Here is a 14,496-nt window from a genome sequence, read left to right on the forward strand (position 1 = left end):
TCTTCTTGCGCATACGTTAATTGGGACCGTAGAGCATGTGTCTTGCTTCTTAATGTCACAAAGTGTTTTCGCATGTTACTGAAATAACAGTTGCTTGTAGCTGCTGCGTTGTGGCCGTTGCATGGTTTGCTTAATCATTTCAGAGTAAATGTCGGACTTTCCATGATGGCAAATGACGGCACCACATGTCCTCTTTTGCACTCCATTTCCCCATCCTGCTTCTGGTTTAGGCTTGATCACTTCCTGGAAGTGGATGTACTGAGCTACGCACATGTCTCTGACCTTTACATGTAGTAAAGAAGGTCGTGCCAGCTCCCACTCGTACAGGATAGAAGTGTCTTGTTTAGGGCAGGGACAGGCATGTGCAGCTGCCTTAGGATGGGGGCTGCATACATCAGACCAGCCGTGTGACATGGAGTGCGGACTTCGAGTGATGCAGATTCAGTCAGTCCATCGGTCATGTCTGTGTGACTGAACACACAGGCTCCGGGCACTTCCCGACTTGGCAGTGCTCCAGGGTGTCACAGTCCTGCTGGGAGGGTAACTGTCTGGACTCCACAGAGCGAGGTTCCAAACTCTGCTCAAGGTGCTGGGCCCCACCCTGCCCTGGGTGCCTCTATTCTTGAGTCTTGGGGACGGTCCTCTGCCCTTGCAGTTTGGTTAACTCCAGATATGTTAAGAGAGAAGAGAGAAGCTGTGGCAGGAGGCTCAGGGTCAGCACCCCCATATCCTCCTTCCTGGCACACCTGGGCCGTCTGTTTCCTGATCCAAGACCACAGAGTATGTGGCCTCTGCTCGGCTTTGGTGAGGAGGGGTGGCCTGGGCACTGTCCCTCCTCTGCTCAGCTTTGGTGAGGAGGGGTGCCCTGGGCACTGTCCCTCCTCTGCTCAGCTTTGGTGAGGAGGGGTGCCCTGGGCGCTGTGCCTCCTCTGCTCAGCTTTGGTGAGGAGAGGTGGCCTGGGCGCGCTCGCTCCTCTCCTCAGCTTTGGTGAGGATGGGTGGCCTGGGCACTGTGCCTACTCTGCTCGGCTTTGGTAAGGAGGGCAGGCGCACCCCCATGAGAGTTCTGCAGCTTGAAAGAGACTGTTTCTGCGGAACGTTGTGATTGATTATTTTGTCAGTCATTTCATTAAAAAGGTTTTCAGCATATGTGTTTCTCATTTGCAGGTGTGGAACCCAAGACACTGTGTGTTAGGGCTCCACCTCCACCCCACGATGCCCCCCATGCCCCTCCCCCATGCTGTTTCCCAGGGCCGCGTCCAAGGCCACCACCCCTGTTTGTACTTGCGCTTGAGGACTGAGATGAGCGGCCTGGTAAAATGAGTTCCCAGGCTGTTTGCTTGTGTTTCATAAGGCAGTGTCTTCTCTTTGGGAGGTGCGCCCTACCCTCACGTGCCTCCTGGGGCCGCGCCCTGTTGCAGGTTGTTATGGAGCGAGCGCCTTTTCTTCTCCTCTGCTCGGCGGTCTGATACGCTCGCTCAGAAGTGGGAGCAGGCTGGGGAGAAGGAAGCGGGGTGAGACGAGGCTCTTCGTGCTGCGTGGTAGCCTCCAGGCCCTGGTTTCTTTTAAATGGTGGGAATCCTTGATGACGCCCATCCTGCCCCACCCACAAAGCTACTGACAGGTACTTCTCAGACATCTGCCCTGGCCAGCAGCCTGACCGTAAAACCTTGATGTTGGGTACACTCAGGTCTCCCGTGTGGAGGTCAAAATTTTTCTTGAATTTGGAAATCTTTGTTTGAGACTTCTAGCATTGTTTGAGCAACAGTGCTGCTTTAGAATATTATACCAATTTCTCATTTTTCTTGTTCTATCACTGAGCCTATTTTAAGGAAATAAGATGTTATTTTTGTTCCTAAAGGAAGAGGCATTTAGTGGGAGGAAAAAGCATGTGTTGAAGAATTATATTAAGAAGCTTGCTTAGGCTGGGCATGGTGGCTCACACCTGTAATCCCAGCATTTTGGGAGCAGGAGGCGGGAGGATCACTGGGCCAGGAGTTCCAGAACAGCCTGGGCAACACAGCGGGACTCCAACTACAGCAGTTTGAGAAAAGAATCACACTTGACTCAGCTGCCCTGGATTCCTGACCCACAGCCTCTGACTGTTATTCCTATGAAGACGGTGCCGTCACATGGATCCCCACAATGGGAATCACTGATCTGCTCGGTCTTCTCAGTAGCGGGATCATACTCATGGCTCTGAACATGAGGCGTTTGGTTTTCCATCCTGAGTGACTTCATTTAGAATAATTGCCTCCATCTCCATCCCAGTTGCTGCGGAAGTCATGGTTTCGTCCTTCTCACGATTGAGGAGTGGTCCTTGGTGCCATCCGCCATGTGCGAAGTGCAGCAGCCTCATCCCCTCCCACTCTGTCATGTTTGCTCTGTGATCTGCCATCACTGGGCACCTCTCATGTGCTTGTGCATTTGCCTGTTGCCTGTCCCTCCCCCAAGACCCGGCTCTCCGAGGACAGGGCCTGGGCACACGCTGGCAGTCCCCACATATCTGTTGCGGCATCGGCTGCGGGTTGAATACGTGGGAGTGAAGTAGACTTGTGGGTGAGACTCCCCTGGCATGGAACATGCGCCTCCACAGCATTCGCGGGCTGAGGTGTGGGCCGGCGGGGCCCGGCGTGCACTCCTTTCAGTACACACCACGGACTGTCCAGCCAGCGGTCCACAGGAACCATGTGTGACCAGCTGGCCTTGGTGTGCACGTCTGGGGTCATGGGAAGCAGCAGCCTTTTTGGAGGTATGCGGGGAGGGGGAAGCTACAAATGGCGGTTGAGCTCTGAACTGTGAGAGTTTGATTCTCCTGGCTGCGTTGAACCTCTGCTCAGAGCCTTTCGCCACCCGCGCCCTTTTTCCTTGCAAGCTCTGCTCCATTGCCTGCTCTCAGAGCCATGGCATCACTCATGAGAATGCGCCCTGTCTTCTAGAATCCCTGGCCGCCTGAATGACAGGAGGACGCCCCTGGGCGAGCTGAACTGGATCTTCACAGCCATCACAGATACCATCGCGTGGAACGTGCTCCCCCGGGGTGAGGCGCGGGCTGGGCCTTGGGGAGGGAAGGTATGGCCTTGGAAGCGCCGAGAGTGACTCTCGGACATGAGAGAAGTCGGATGGGATCAGGGAGCACTAGCAAGGAAGACAGTGGGAGGGGCTGAAAAGGAGAAGACAACCACCTAAGGCGGTTTCTGCTGGCAGTGGTGAGTTCCAGGACACCAGTTCTCCGCACGGTGTGCGGAGAGACGCCATGTCAGCATTTGCCCTGACTGGTAGCGCAGCCTTCACTGGGCAAGGGCGGCTTATCTATAGAGTCACCGGCATTATTCACATTTGCTGAAAACCAAATGTGAATAGGACTCGTTCATATTTTTTGTGTACTGATTGGTTGATTTGGGGTGTTTGTTTACATGTATGTATGTATGCACTGTGTACGCATATACATGCGTGCAAGTGTACATGCATGTGTATTTGTGTGCGTGTATTTGCATATGTGCGCACATGCTTGTGTGTTCATGTCTGTGCATATATGTATATATCTAATACATATGTGTGTACATGCATGTATTTTTGTGTGCATGTGTGTTTGTGCGTGTGTGTGTGTTGCTGATGGGAAATATGCATATTAGTCCCGACTTGTCTTTAGTAATTTTTGATGGTAGTGAATGTGTGTATTTGGCTTTAAATGATAGACACGAATCACTAAGGACTTCTTTCCGTCTTCTGTCTGCCCTCAGATCTCTTCCAGAAGCTCTTCAGACAGGACTTGCTGGTGGCTAGTCTGTTTCGAAATTTCTTACTGGCAGAAAGGATCATGAGGTCGTACAACTGCACTCCTGTCAGCAGCCCACGGCTGCCGCCCACGTACATGCATGCAATGTGGTGAGTGTCTCGGGTGGGGTCCTCCGGGTGCTGTGCTCCCCGCCCTCTGCCCCACTGTGATCTGATGGAATTACACAGAGCCAGGCAGGGGTGCTCCAAACCTAACTTGGGGGCCCTGTGTGGCATTAATAAGTGATGCTAAATGCAGTGCTCCTGGAGACCTCCACGCTGAGGAGCGGGGGTCTCCTTCCGAGGGTAGAAGCCTGGGAGGGCCTTTCCAGATTACACGAGAGCAGAGCCGACTGAAGCCTCACAGCTCCACAACTCGGCGCTTTGTAAGAGAGTTTCTAACCTTTCAGAAACCAGCGGTGAGAAAATAACTTGCTGACTTGAATTTATGAAGCACATCCAAGATAGCTCTGGAGAATTAAACTGTTGGGCTCATGACCAATTAGTTTTTATGCTTATTTCTCACACACACACACACACATGCTCACGAATGTCATCTTTTATGACTATTGATTATAGTCTTCTCCCATTGCTGAGTTGTTGCTATTTATACAGCTACTAATAGTAGTAACAGTAATAGCGATGGGGTTGGTTTTTAGTCTAGACATTATATCTGAAGACATTTGGTTTCTTTCTGTTCTGTGGCCATCCTAACAGAAGCAGGTTTGGGCAAATTCTAAAATGGTATTAAAACAAAGGAAAAATAGTTCTGTTCATCAGTGTGAGAAACCCTAACACAAATATTTTTAAACGAGCAGTTCACATATGCCAGCTCAGAAACCATTGTGTGGCATGTTTTCCTGATCCGGTCTGTTTTAGCCTGTGTTTTCTTCTTGAATATCTACATGACCACCTTCCCTCAGCACAGGAAACCCAGAGAAGCAAGAAGGGAATCAAACTCGCTACCCATCACCTACTTCAGAAAAGCTCCAAATAATCTAATTTTCAATGGTATAAATACTTATATGAGATAGATCAAAATACATTATACCCAGCACAGCACTCGGACTTTATACAGAAGAAATTAAAGCATGCATGATCTGTATCCTTCTTAAGAGTCTGTAAGATTAAACAGAACCCTGATAAGGAAAAAAAAAAAATAGAAGTAGACCATTTAAATAATGTGTAATTAAATAATGTGTAAATACACCACAGACATATTTCTCACGAGTCCATGAATAACAGAGCTGTAAAAGAGAGAGTTGTTTGAAAAGCCTGTGCAATACTTAGAATAAATATTTAAAATTAACCTTTTTTAAAATAAATACTTAGAGCAGTTTTGAAAGAGTATATCCTCAAAATGGCCTTATTCCTTTAAAAAAAAGTACAGCCTTAAATCCTGTCTCTATTTCTTCTGAGACAGGTTTTTGTAATAAATTTATTATAAAAAGGGAAGGAAAAAGACAAAGAAAAAAAGAGCTGAAGGGGTCAGTGCCGCATAAGATCCTGGATGAAAAACTAGTTCAGCACTGGGAGCCGGCTGAGTTCTCACAGCGGGACCTCATGGTGTCTCCAGGTTTGCAGGCTCCTGTCGTTCCTCTTACCAGGAATCAGTCCATGGGAACCTTTTTCCGTCTGGCGTGTGCTTTCTCCAGATGTAAAGGCACCGCCTATCTGATATGCTCAGCTGCGCACAGTTAAAGACAGTGGCATCACACTGGAGTTCGTGGTCAAAGACCGGAGCCTGAGCACAGAGAGCAGCCGAGGGTGGGCGGCCGAGGACGGGTGTTGAGAGGAGCGCATGCGCTGAGGACGGGTGCTGGGAGGAGTGCATGGCGAGGCCAGCCACATCCCACCTCTCCATCTAGAGACTGCTTTCTAGTACTGGCCCCTGGGAAGCTTTCTGAGTGCCAGCGTTTATACCCGTGCTGCTTTATAGAAGGTCCTAGTCTAGGCCTAGCTGTAACCTCTCCCGGCCCTGCGGGGCCGCCCTTTCCTGCCCCGGAAAAGGCTGGCTGTTCTGCAGACTCGGCTCCCCGGAGCCTCACGGAGGCAGCCCGCGTCGTGCTTATTTGTTGCACTCAAGACTCATGAGATGAGGTCATGATCCACAGAGGCACAGAAAACCTGGGGACAGCATCGCATTGGTGCTTGGCAGCCCCTGCTTCCTCACGGTCACTGTGGATGCTCAGGTTTTTCTGCTTTCCTGGTTCTGGCCTCCCTGAGTGTGTCAGGGGCTCTGCTTGGGCTAGTGTGCACCTTGAGTGATCCAGCCCGCATGGCCCGTCATCGGCGCTACGTCCTCCCACTTCCCTTTTGGGCACATTATCCTGGTTGTTTCAGGGTGGGCTCTGTGGGAGCAGGCAGAGACGGAGGCTGCTGTCATGATGCTGCTCCTGAGTGGGCCATCCCCGGGTCAGCGGTGGAGGGCTGGACAGAGAGAAGCCAGGCTCACCTCCGCCAGCCCTGGGGGGCCCTGAGGGTGGGATGGGAGGTGAGTGGGCTGGCCTGCATTCTGCATTGGTCATCACACACAGGCCACCCACAAGAGGGCTTGGCAGCTGTGAGCTGCCTGCCTGTGGTGCCCCCAGCAGCTGGGGCAGGAAAACCTTTATCCTGAAGGGGGTCCCGGCCCCCTCCCTCACCGTATCTTCCTGTAAGAGAAAATCTCGCCTGCCTTACCTGGGGCTGCTGTTATCCCGCAAGCCCCATTTCAATGAGGCCCTTGAGGGATGAGGAAGCACAGCGCAGATGTGCTCCTCCGCAGGCTCATGATCCATGTGCAAGAAACACATTTCCTTCCTCATCCACGAAAGTGACTCTTCCCGGTCGGCCATGCAGAGCTTGTCACCAGGCCGTGCCAAGGCCTGTGGCAGTGACCTCAGAGCTGGACAGAAGACAGCGCCGGCAGCACCTGGCCACTGGTACAGCCACCGCCAGCAGCTAGAGCTTCCAGCCGGCCCAGGTGCAATGGAATGGACTCTGTTCATGTAGAATTACAGCAGCGACCCCTCAGTTCCAAGGCTGGGGCAGGGTGGTCCCTGGCCTCCTCCTGGTCCCTGGCACCCTTCTGCTGGGTGTCGCTGTGTCCCCATGGTTGGGTTTGATGGACATCGCAGATGAAAACTGAAGAAGAAGCAGACCGGGGTGGTGAAGGGCAAGGCTCCTTAAGGCAGGGGGCGGTGCGCTGTGCTGTCGCCGCTGGACACTGGGCACACCTGCAGGCTCCACCAGGCATGCAGAACTTGGCCCTGTGGATGCAGATGGCCAGGGTGGCTTTGGGGTTTCACCTTTTCACCTTCATGTGGCAGAAGGAACATTGTGCACTTTGGATTTGTTTTCCTTTTTATTTCTTAAACTCACACCTTGCACACGCATCTGCGTCCTACCCTGGTGACTGACGTGAGCACGATGGGAGCATTTAGTCAGCCACTTGGCCTGTGGGAAGGAAGAGGTGAACAGGAGTGACTCATGGCAGGCGTGACCTCCAGGCTTCGTGGCAAAGCAGGAATGACTCACGGCAGGCGCGGGCTCCAGGCTTCACGGCAAAGCAGTGAATGTGGACACCCAGGGGAACAGCTGTGCTGAATTGAAGAAGATTTGCGCTAAAAGAAGAAAACCTAATTCACAGATTACATCCATGTCGTGGCTCTTCTGGTGGGTGCTTCCCTCTGCTTAGTAATAGGATCCCTCCAGCAAACTCATGGAAAATAGAATTTGCAGGCAGAAACAGCATTAGGGAGGGTGCTGGCCATCTACTCCTGTGTGACAGCAGTGTCATTGCAGACCAGCACGCAGCCTCCAGGTCCAGTTCCCGCTGGGGGACTCAGCCACGTCCTCTGTGCAGGGTCCCACCAGGTTAAGGCCACCTTCACAGTTAAGACCACCCACTGTCCCCACCAAGTGGGGAGGTCCTTGGCCTCCCGCCCCTAAGAACCACAATAGGAGCCAGGTGCTGCAGGCTCGTCTAGTGCCACACACAGTCACGGCAGCCATCACCTTCGCCATATTCTGCTGGTTGAAAGCAGCCTCAGATCCCACCTGCACCTCCAGGAGGGGCCGTGCCTGGGATGGGGATCCTGGGGCCAGGTTCTAGCCTGTCCTCCTCAGCTGGAAAACAGCACTGGGGTTGGAGAGGGTGAGCGTAATGTCGCAGAGCCCAGAGAACGATCTGACCACAGCTGCCCTGTGGCACACCAGTCACTGCTGTCACGGGTGGTCATGTGAGAACAGGAATTCCAGCAACGGATGGAATAAGCACCTGCTGGCTGCATGTCGGGCATGTTCTCTAGTTTACACCTATTAAGCCATCTCGCCTCAGAGCAGGTGCTGCCGTGAAGCTATGATTTTTGCTCTCAATATGCCCATTTTACTGATGAGAATCTGAGGTGAGTGAGGAACCGCATGGAAAGGCCAGCCGTGGCTCCAGCCGTCTAGCACCAGCCTGCTCCATGCTGACTTAGTGGCATGTGTGCCACATCATGGTACGTACGTGCGTGAGCTTCTGTTTCAGGCACATCCCTGGGACAGGAGTTCACCCGGGCAGCAGTGGCATTTAAGCAGAGAGCAAAGCTCTTGTGATCTCTTGTTACACATGGCCGCTGTGCTGGCGGATCCCAGCATCGCTGTCAGCTTGAGGAAGCTTTCCCAGTGTCCGAACGAGTCTTATCAGGCAGAGAGGAGCAGGGAGCGGTACTGCTGCCCCAGGATCCAGTGTAAGGTCTCAGGAAGGGCGTGCCTCACATGAGGACCCCATAGCAGGTGGCGTTCCTTGTATTTTGCAGTCAGCCACATCCCACCAGCAGGGACAGAGCCCTGGAGTTTTCCCTCCAGCTGGACGTGAGAGGTGGTTGGGGAGTTCACAGCCCTGTCCTGGCATTCGAATCATCTTGGTGACTCCTGCCCATCGATGCCCGGCTGAGACCTGCCTGGCTGGGGCCTGCCCTTGGTTGGGACCTTCCTGACCTCAGGCCCCTGAGACCTGGCCACTGCCTGGCTTGACGGCCTTTACAGTGCTGGCCCTGATGGCCAGCTACCTGCCTGCCCACCGCTCACCCTGCCTTTGGATGCCCCACCCCTTTGCCCTGCAGCCACCCGTGACCTGGCTCAGGAGCATGACTACAGCAGGCCGCTAAGGAAAAACCAAGGAACACGACTGATGGGATGTTCTGAAAGACATGGACAAGTAAAGCCATTTGTCAGGACATCGGTTATGAGAGGGAAAAACTGAGAATAAGCCTAGTACCTAACAGAATAGGAAAGGAAATTAAGATGTGTGTACTTATAAGAAGGTAAGCAGTCTTCAAATTTTATCCATTACTATACAAAATATGTTAATGAGAGAAACAGAAAAAGGAATTGCATCAGCAATGTAATTAATATCTATGTGAAAATATGTATTACACACAGCCAAAAAAAAGGCTAAATAGAATTATAAATAAACATCAACGATGCTTGTGCCAGGGCTTTACAACTGGAGCAATGGTTCTTCATTCTAAAAACTGATAGATATGACTTTGATTTGTCAGAAGTCTACCTGTAGACTTTCTAAGCCTTCAAAGCACTAAGCAATTTAAGCATAGAGTCTTTATGGCTAAGGCATTATTGTTCATAAATTCAGAACTAGAGACAAACAGAAGACATAATTGAGTACTTCTTTACATGAGAAAAACATGACTGGTAGAGTTGCCTATGAGGCAGGCATGGGGGCTTTCAGACAGCAGAAGACTGGGCTGGCATCCAGGAGGGCATGGGCATGGGTGGGGGGCAGCATGCCTGCCCCGAGCTGGGCTGTGAATCCTGGGGGACAGAGGCTTCCGTGAAGCCCTTGGTGCCTGGGCTTCCAGCACGGTGGCAGCAGGAGAGGGGTGGTGCAGTTTGTGGACATGGCAGTGCCGTGTGCAGCAGGAAGGCCCTTGTCCACAGCGACTTGGGCTGAGTCTCAGGACACTTACCCCACTCTTCCTCCTCAGCCCCTGCTATGCGTGTCCAAGGATCCTCTCCAATTAGCGGTATTTTCTGCATGGTCTGACATCATGCCAAATAGTAATATTAAAGGGTTCTTTTTACAGAAATCAACGATGATGTGATTTCAACGAGAATCACTTGCATTTAACACATGTTCTCCTGGGAGGGTTTTCAGCAACAAGGATGCCAGCATGAATCTGGAGCTAAAAAGTAAACACGAGTCAGTTCCATTTAATTCTGAAAATTATATCATGAACCAACTCTGATAGGGAATTGAATGTAGAAATTGGGCTTTGGACTCGGAGAAGATCCTAGATCCTCGTAGGAGAAGAAAGACTAGCAGTGTGGTCTGGCTGGTCTCTTCTCCGTCCAGTGTGAGCATGGGCAGCACCAGCTGCCGTAGCACCAGGTGTCAGGGCACAGGCAGCTCCTGTCCTGGAGGCTCCCATCCCTGTGGAAGCTCCTCCTGGCCACTGGGGCAACGTTCCTGCAGATGGGAAGGCCACGAGGGGTGGACGAGGCAGCTCACGCCGGGGGTGCCAACAGAGCTCACACGCCCATCACCTCCCTATCCTGTGACAATGTCTGGTCCAGCCTCATCTGGGGAGGCAGGAAATGTGGCCTCCATCCTTAGTGGCACGTCCCACCTCAAATCCTGTTCCTTAACAAGGGCAGGGAGGAGGCATGAAGGAACGAGAAGCGATCCCAGATGCACAGAGAGTGAGAATGTCCGGCTCAGAAACAGAATCGCGCTCACCTCTGTCATTAGATCTTGCCAACCACAGTGAGGACTGAGCCAATGCAGACACGAGCATCACGGGGGCTCTCTGCAGGGCTGTCTGCCACTAAAACAGTGCACAGAGCTCTTCCCTCCCGCCCCATCAATAGACCAAAGTGTGTACATCCCGAGGGAGCACACAGGAACAGTAGCAGAAGAGAGCTTTTGGAATAAATAATTCAGTCTCGCTGTGGTGGTGGAGAGGTTGAATTTTTAGCGGGAAGAAAGGGAACAAAGCCTAAAACGATTGAGGTTAAAACATGAAGTCATCTGCATTTACACTCTGCTCAGGCAGCGGCAGCAGTGATGGATACTCAGAGCCTGTTTCCTGTTTAATTTTTGATGCAAAGTCATTGGGGAGTCATTCTCCTTCACTTTCAATTTCAGGGGTCCTGAAACCTTGCCTTCCTCCGAGGTAATAACCCGGGCTTTCTGTTCCCGGGGCGGGCACCGCTCCCTGACTGATCAGCGCAGATGCAGGCTGTGCGGACTTGGACGGCTTTCCTCCAGCCCACTTCCTGGGCGCCCGCCATCTCAGCACTGTTTCCTGAAAACCCAGCTCTTGCCTGGATGACATGTCTTCCAGGCGAGTGACTCATCAGAGCAGCCAACAGCTTAGAAAGTCCCTCTGCCCCCAGCTGCTGGAGGGAGGAGCCCACGATGCAGATGAGCCAGTCACAGCTAATCACAGCCTCCTCCCCTCAGATCTGCCCTCTGGCACTCCAGCCCTGCTCCTCCAAGCAGCCTGACTGCACGACTGCTGTGGGAGGTGCTAATCCAGACACCTTCCCGATCCCTCCCACCCTCTGCTGTCGTGCAGTGCCAAACCTCTTGGGGTTGGCTGCTCCCAAAGCCCACCACCATGTTCTCTCTGTGTACATAGGACCCACTCTCCCACTTGTCTTCAGCTGGGAATCCCAAATTAGAGCTGCAAGTTTGTGTTGATTTTATCCTAGAAAATGCAGCCAGTTTTAATCAACAGATAAATGCTCATTAGAGAATACCATTGCTCTGCTGTTTAAAAGGTGGCCGTGCAGGCCGCGCACAGTGGCTCACACCTGTAATCCCAGCACTTTGGGAGGCCAAGGCGGGCAGGTCACTTGAGGTCAGGAGTTCGAGACCAGCCTGACCAATGTGAAACCTCGTCTCTACTAAAAATACAAAAATACAAAAATTAGCCAGGCATATAGTGCATGCCTGTAATCCCAGCTACTCAGGAGACTAAGGGAGGAGAATCTCTTGAACCTGGGAGGCGGAGTTTGCAGTGAGTCGAGATCACGCCACTGTACTCCAGCAGGAGCAACAAAGTGAGACTCAGTCTCAGAAAAAAAAAAAAAGATTGCTGTGCAATTTTAGATTTTAATGGGAGCTCTGAGCTCATCTAATCTGGTTCTTTCCTTTGGTTAATAAATAAACAAACCACCAAGGCCCAGAGAGGGCTCTGTCTTGCTCAGCAGGCTGCGCAGGGTGCCAGCTCCTCCCAGAACTTCCATCTTCCCTGCCTTGCTCTGAGTGGGGCTGTCAGTAGGGCCAGGCCCAGGCGCGGCTTGAGGTTCAGAGCAGCTTCACTGTGTGCTAATAGTCGAGCTCCAGCATTTGTCTTGCAGCAGTCTGTAGGTTCTTTACATCCTTTCTTCTCATTAGTACTTGAACAGAGCCATTTTCCTCCTCTCCTGTAGACAACTCTGCCTCAAGTCCACAGCCCTGAGCGGCCTGCGTGCAGCATCCCACGCCCTGAGCCACGGCTCCCCCCTCCAGGGCTCTGCTCATCCCCTCAGCCTCTTCTGAGCCTCTGTGTGTCCGTGAAACCAGACCATGTGGGGCTGCTTTTCTGATCTGTGAAATGTGGAGCTGGGTCAGTCCCCACCTCCCACCCCCGACTGGATCCAGGTGGGCTCTCAGCCTTCTAGGAGCCCAGTAGCCCACTGCAGTGACATGGGTCACACGTCCGAGCAGGATTGTCACCCGTGGCTCTGACACAGCTTCCCTGGGTGGTACTCTGTCCCGAGTGCGGAGTGATGTCGCCAGCGCAGGTCAGGCCTTCAACACCAAGCTAGGGCCTTGGAGAGCATGCGAATAGGCTTTACGGGAGGTGCTGACCAAGGCCACACCAGGTACCAGGCTGAGTCCCTTGGCCCATGGCCCAAACACCCTCTCTGTCCTCTGTTCGTCTCCTCTTCCCCTAACTCGTACACACTTCTAACTTCTGAAGCAGAATCTTTTTATTTGATTAAATTCAAGGAATCTTCATAGAGTTTACTTGCAATAATTGACTTTGCTTCTGTCTTAACAAAGAGCAAAATCTCCCTCAATGCTGCAGAATGCCATTTGCATGCAGCCTGGGGATTTATTGAGCATATGGGAGCTATTTATTGCACGGGCTTTGAGGTGCTTTTGATTATCTCCTGATTGCTTCTTAACTGTATTGGCAGGGGAAGAGCACGTTTGTGCAGAGGGCAGTCTTGGGAAAGTGAAGTATATTCCATATCCTCAAAAGTGTAAAAGTGTTCTTTTGTCCCTTTGCTCATCTTAAATTTTTACTCTTTTTCTGGATTTTAACATTTTTCATTCTCGTTTTGGTCCTTTACTAAGACATCGAGAAAATATGCCCTTTGACACGGCAGCACAGAGGGTCATTAGCCAAAAAACTAACACAGGGTCCTCAAGTCTCTTAGGAAATTACTCAGGAGAAGAGATGGCAGAGCTAGAAGCAGGAACCATTATACTGATCATCACGTGGTTTCCTCAAGGAACATATTTCTACAAGAAAGGCAGAGTAGGGCTGAAGGAATTGGTGTCCTTCCTCCATCCCTACCATGAGGGTTAAGCGTCCCTAATTTGGAAAACCAAAACATTCCAAAACCCAAAACTCTGGGGGCCACCATGCTGCAGCAAGTGGACAATTCCCCTCCTGACCTTGTGTGCACAAACTTTGTTTCATCCACAGAATTATTATGTGGAATTTGCTTCAGGCCATGTGTGTAAGAGGTATATGAAATATTATTGTGTGGAATAAGCAAATATTATTGTGTAGAATTTGCTTCAGGCAGTGTGTATAAGAGATATATGGAACATAAATGGAGCTTGTTCTTAGTCTTGGGTCCTGTCCCCATTATATCTCATTATGTATGTGCAAATATTCCAAAAGTTAAAAAAATCAGAAATCTAAAACACTTTCTGTCCCAGGCATTTTGAAAAAGAGATACTTAGCCTATATCGTGGAAATTAAGACTTGCTCTGTGACCGTACAAAGAGTGAAGTGGCAATTCACTTCCAGTTTAGGGTTCGTGTTGGCTGTTATGGCCGTGGGGATGGGGGGGACAGCAGCTGCCACTGACCGACACCTGCTTTGTGTCAGCCACTCTACAAGGACCCCATGAAACGGATGGTGAAACGGATCCTAGAGGGACACAGCCACGCACCAAGGCACCAGAGCCACATGCTGAATTTCACCAAGTGGCCTCCCACGGGCCCCCTGGCCAGGCCCTGGTCCTCTGGACAAGGCGGCGAGGCAGGCAGGTCAGCCGCTCCCTGGGCCGGAGCTGGTGGGCAACGGAGCTGGGAGCAGAGCCCAGTGTCATGGCTCGCAGTCAGACCTTCTTTTCTCCCCTCTCCTCAAATCTCATCCTGGGCTGCTCATGCACAGAGCATGCGTTCCTGCACGTCTGCATTCTCATTCCACCAATGCGTGTTGAAAGCCATTCCGCCAATGCGTGTTGAAAGCCGTTCTGTCAGTGCGTGTTGGACCATTCCGTGAATGCGTGTTGAAAGCCGTTCCACAAATGCATGTTGAAAGCCGTTCCTCCAGTGCGTATTGAAATCCATTCCACAAATGCGTGTTGAAAGCCGTTCCGCCTGTGCGTGTTGAACCATTCTGTGAATGCGTGTTGAAAGCCGTTCCACAAATGCGTGTTGAAAGCTGTTCCTCCAGTGTGAGTTGAAAGCCGTTCCTCCAGCGGGTGTTGAAAGTCCTT

At 51.6% G+C, this 14,496-nt stretch overlaps 1 protein-coding gene across 5 annotated transcripts in view; it reads left to right on the plus strand.

The window, feature by feature from the left end:
- The window catches only part of RPTOR (regulatory associated protein of MTOR complex 1), a 424,873-nt gene that overhangs the window by 269,052 nt on the left and 141,325 nt on the right, over positions 1–14,496 (plus strand). For all 5 annotated transcript variants that reach the window (XM_054256583.2, XM_054256581.2, XM_078374864.1 and 2 more), the window contains 2 exons: positions 2,940–3,040; positions 3,744–3,888. In XM_054256583.2, the coding sequence (XP_054112558.1) occupies positions 2,940–3,040; positions 3,744–3,888 (246 nt within the window). The remainder of the gene's footprint in view (positions 1–2,939; positions 3,041–3,743; positions 3,889–14,496) is intronic.

The sequence above is a fragment of the Callithrix jacchus genome, chromosome 5, assembly GCF_049354715.1.
Source record: "Callithrix jacchus isolate 240 chromosome 5, calJac240_pri, whole genome shotgun sequence".
NCBI lineage: Eukaryota > Metazoa > Chordata > Mammalia > Primates > Cebidae > Callithrix > Callithrix jacchus.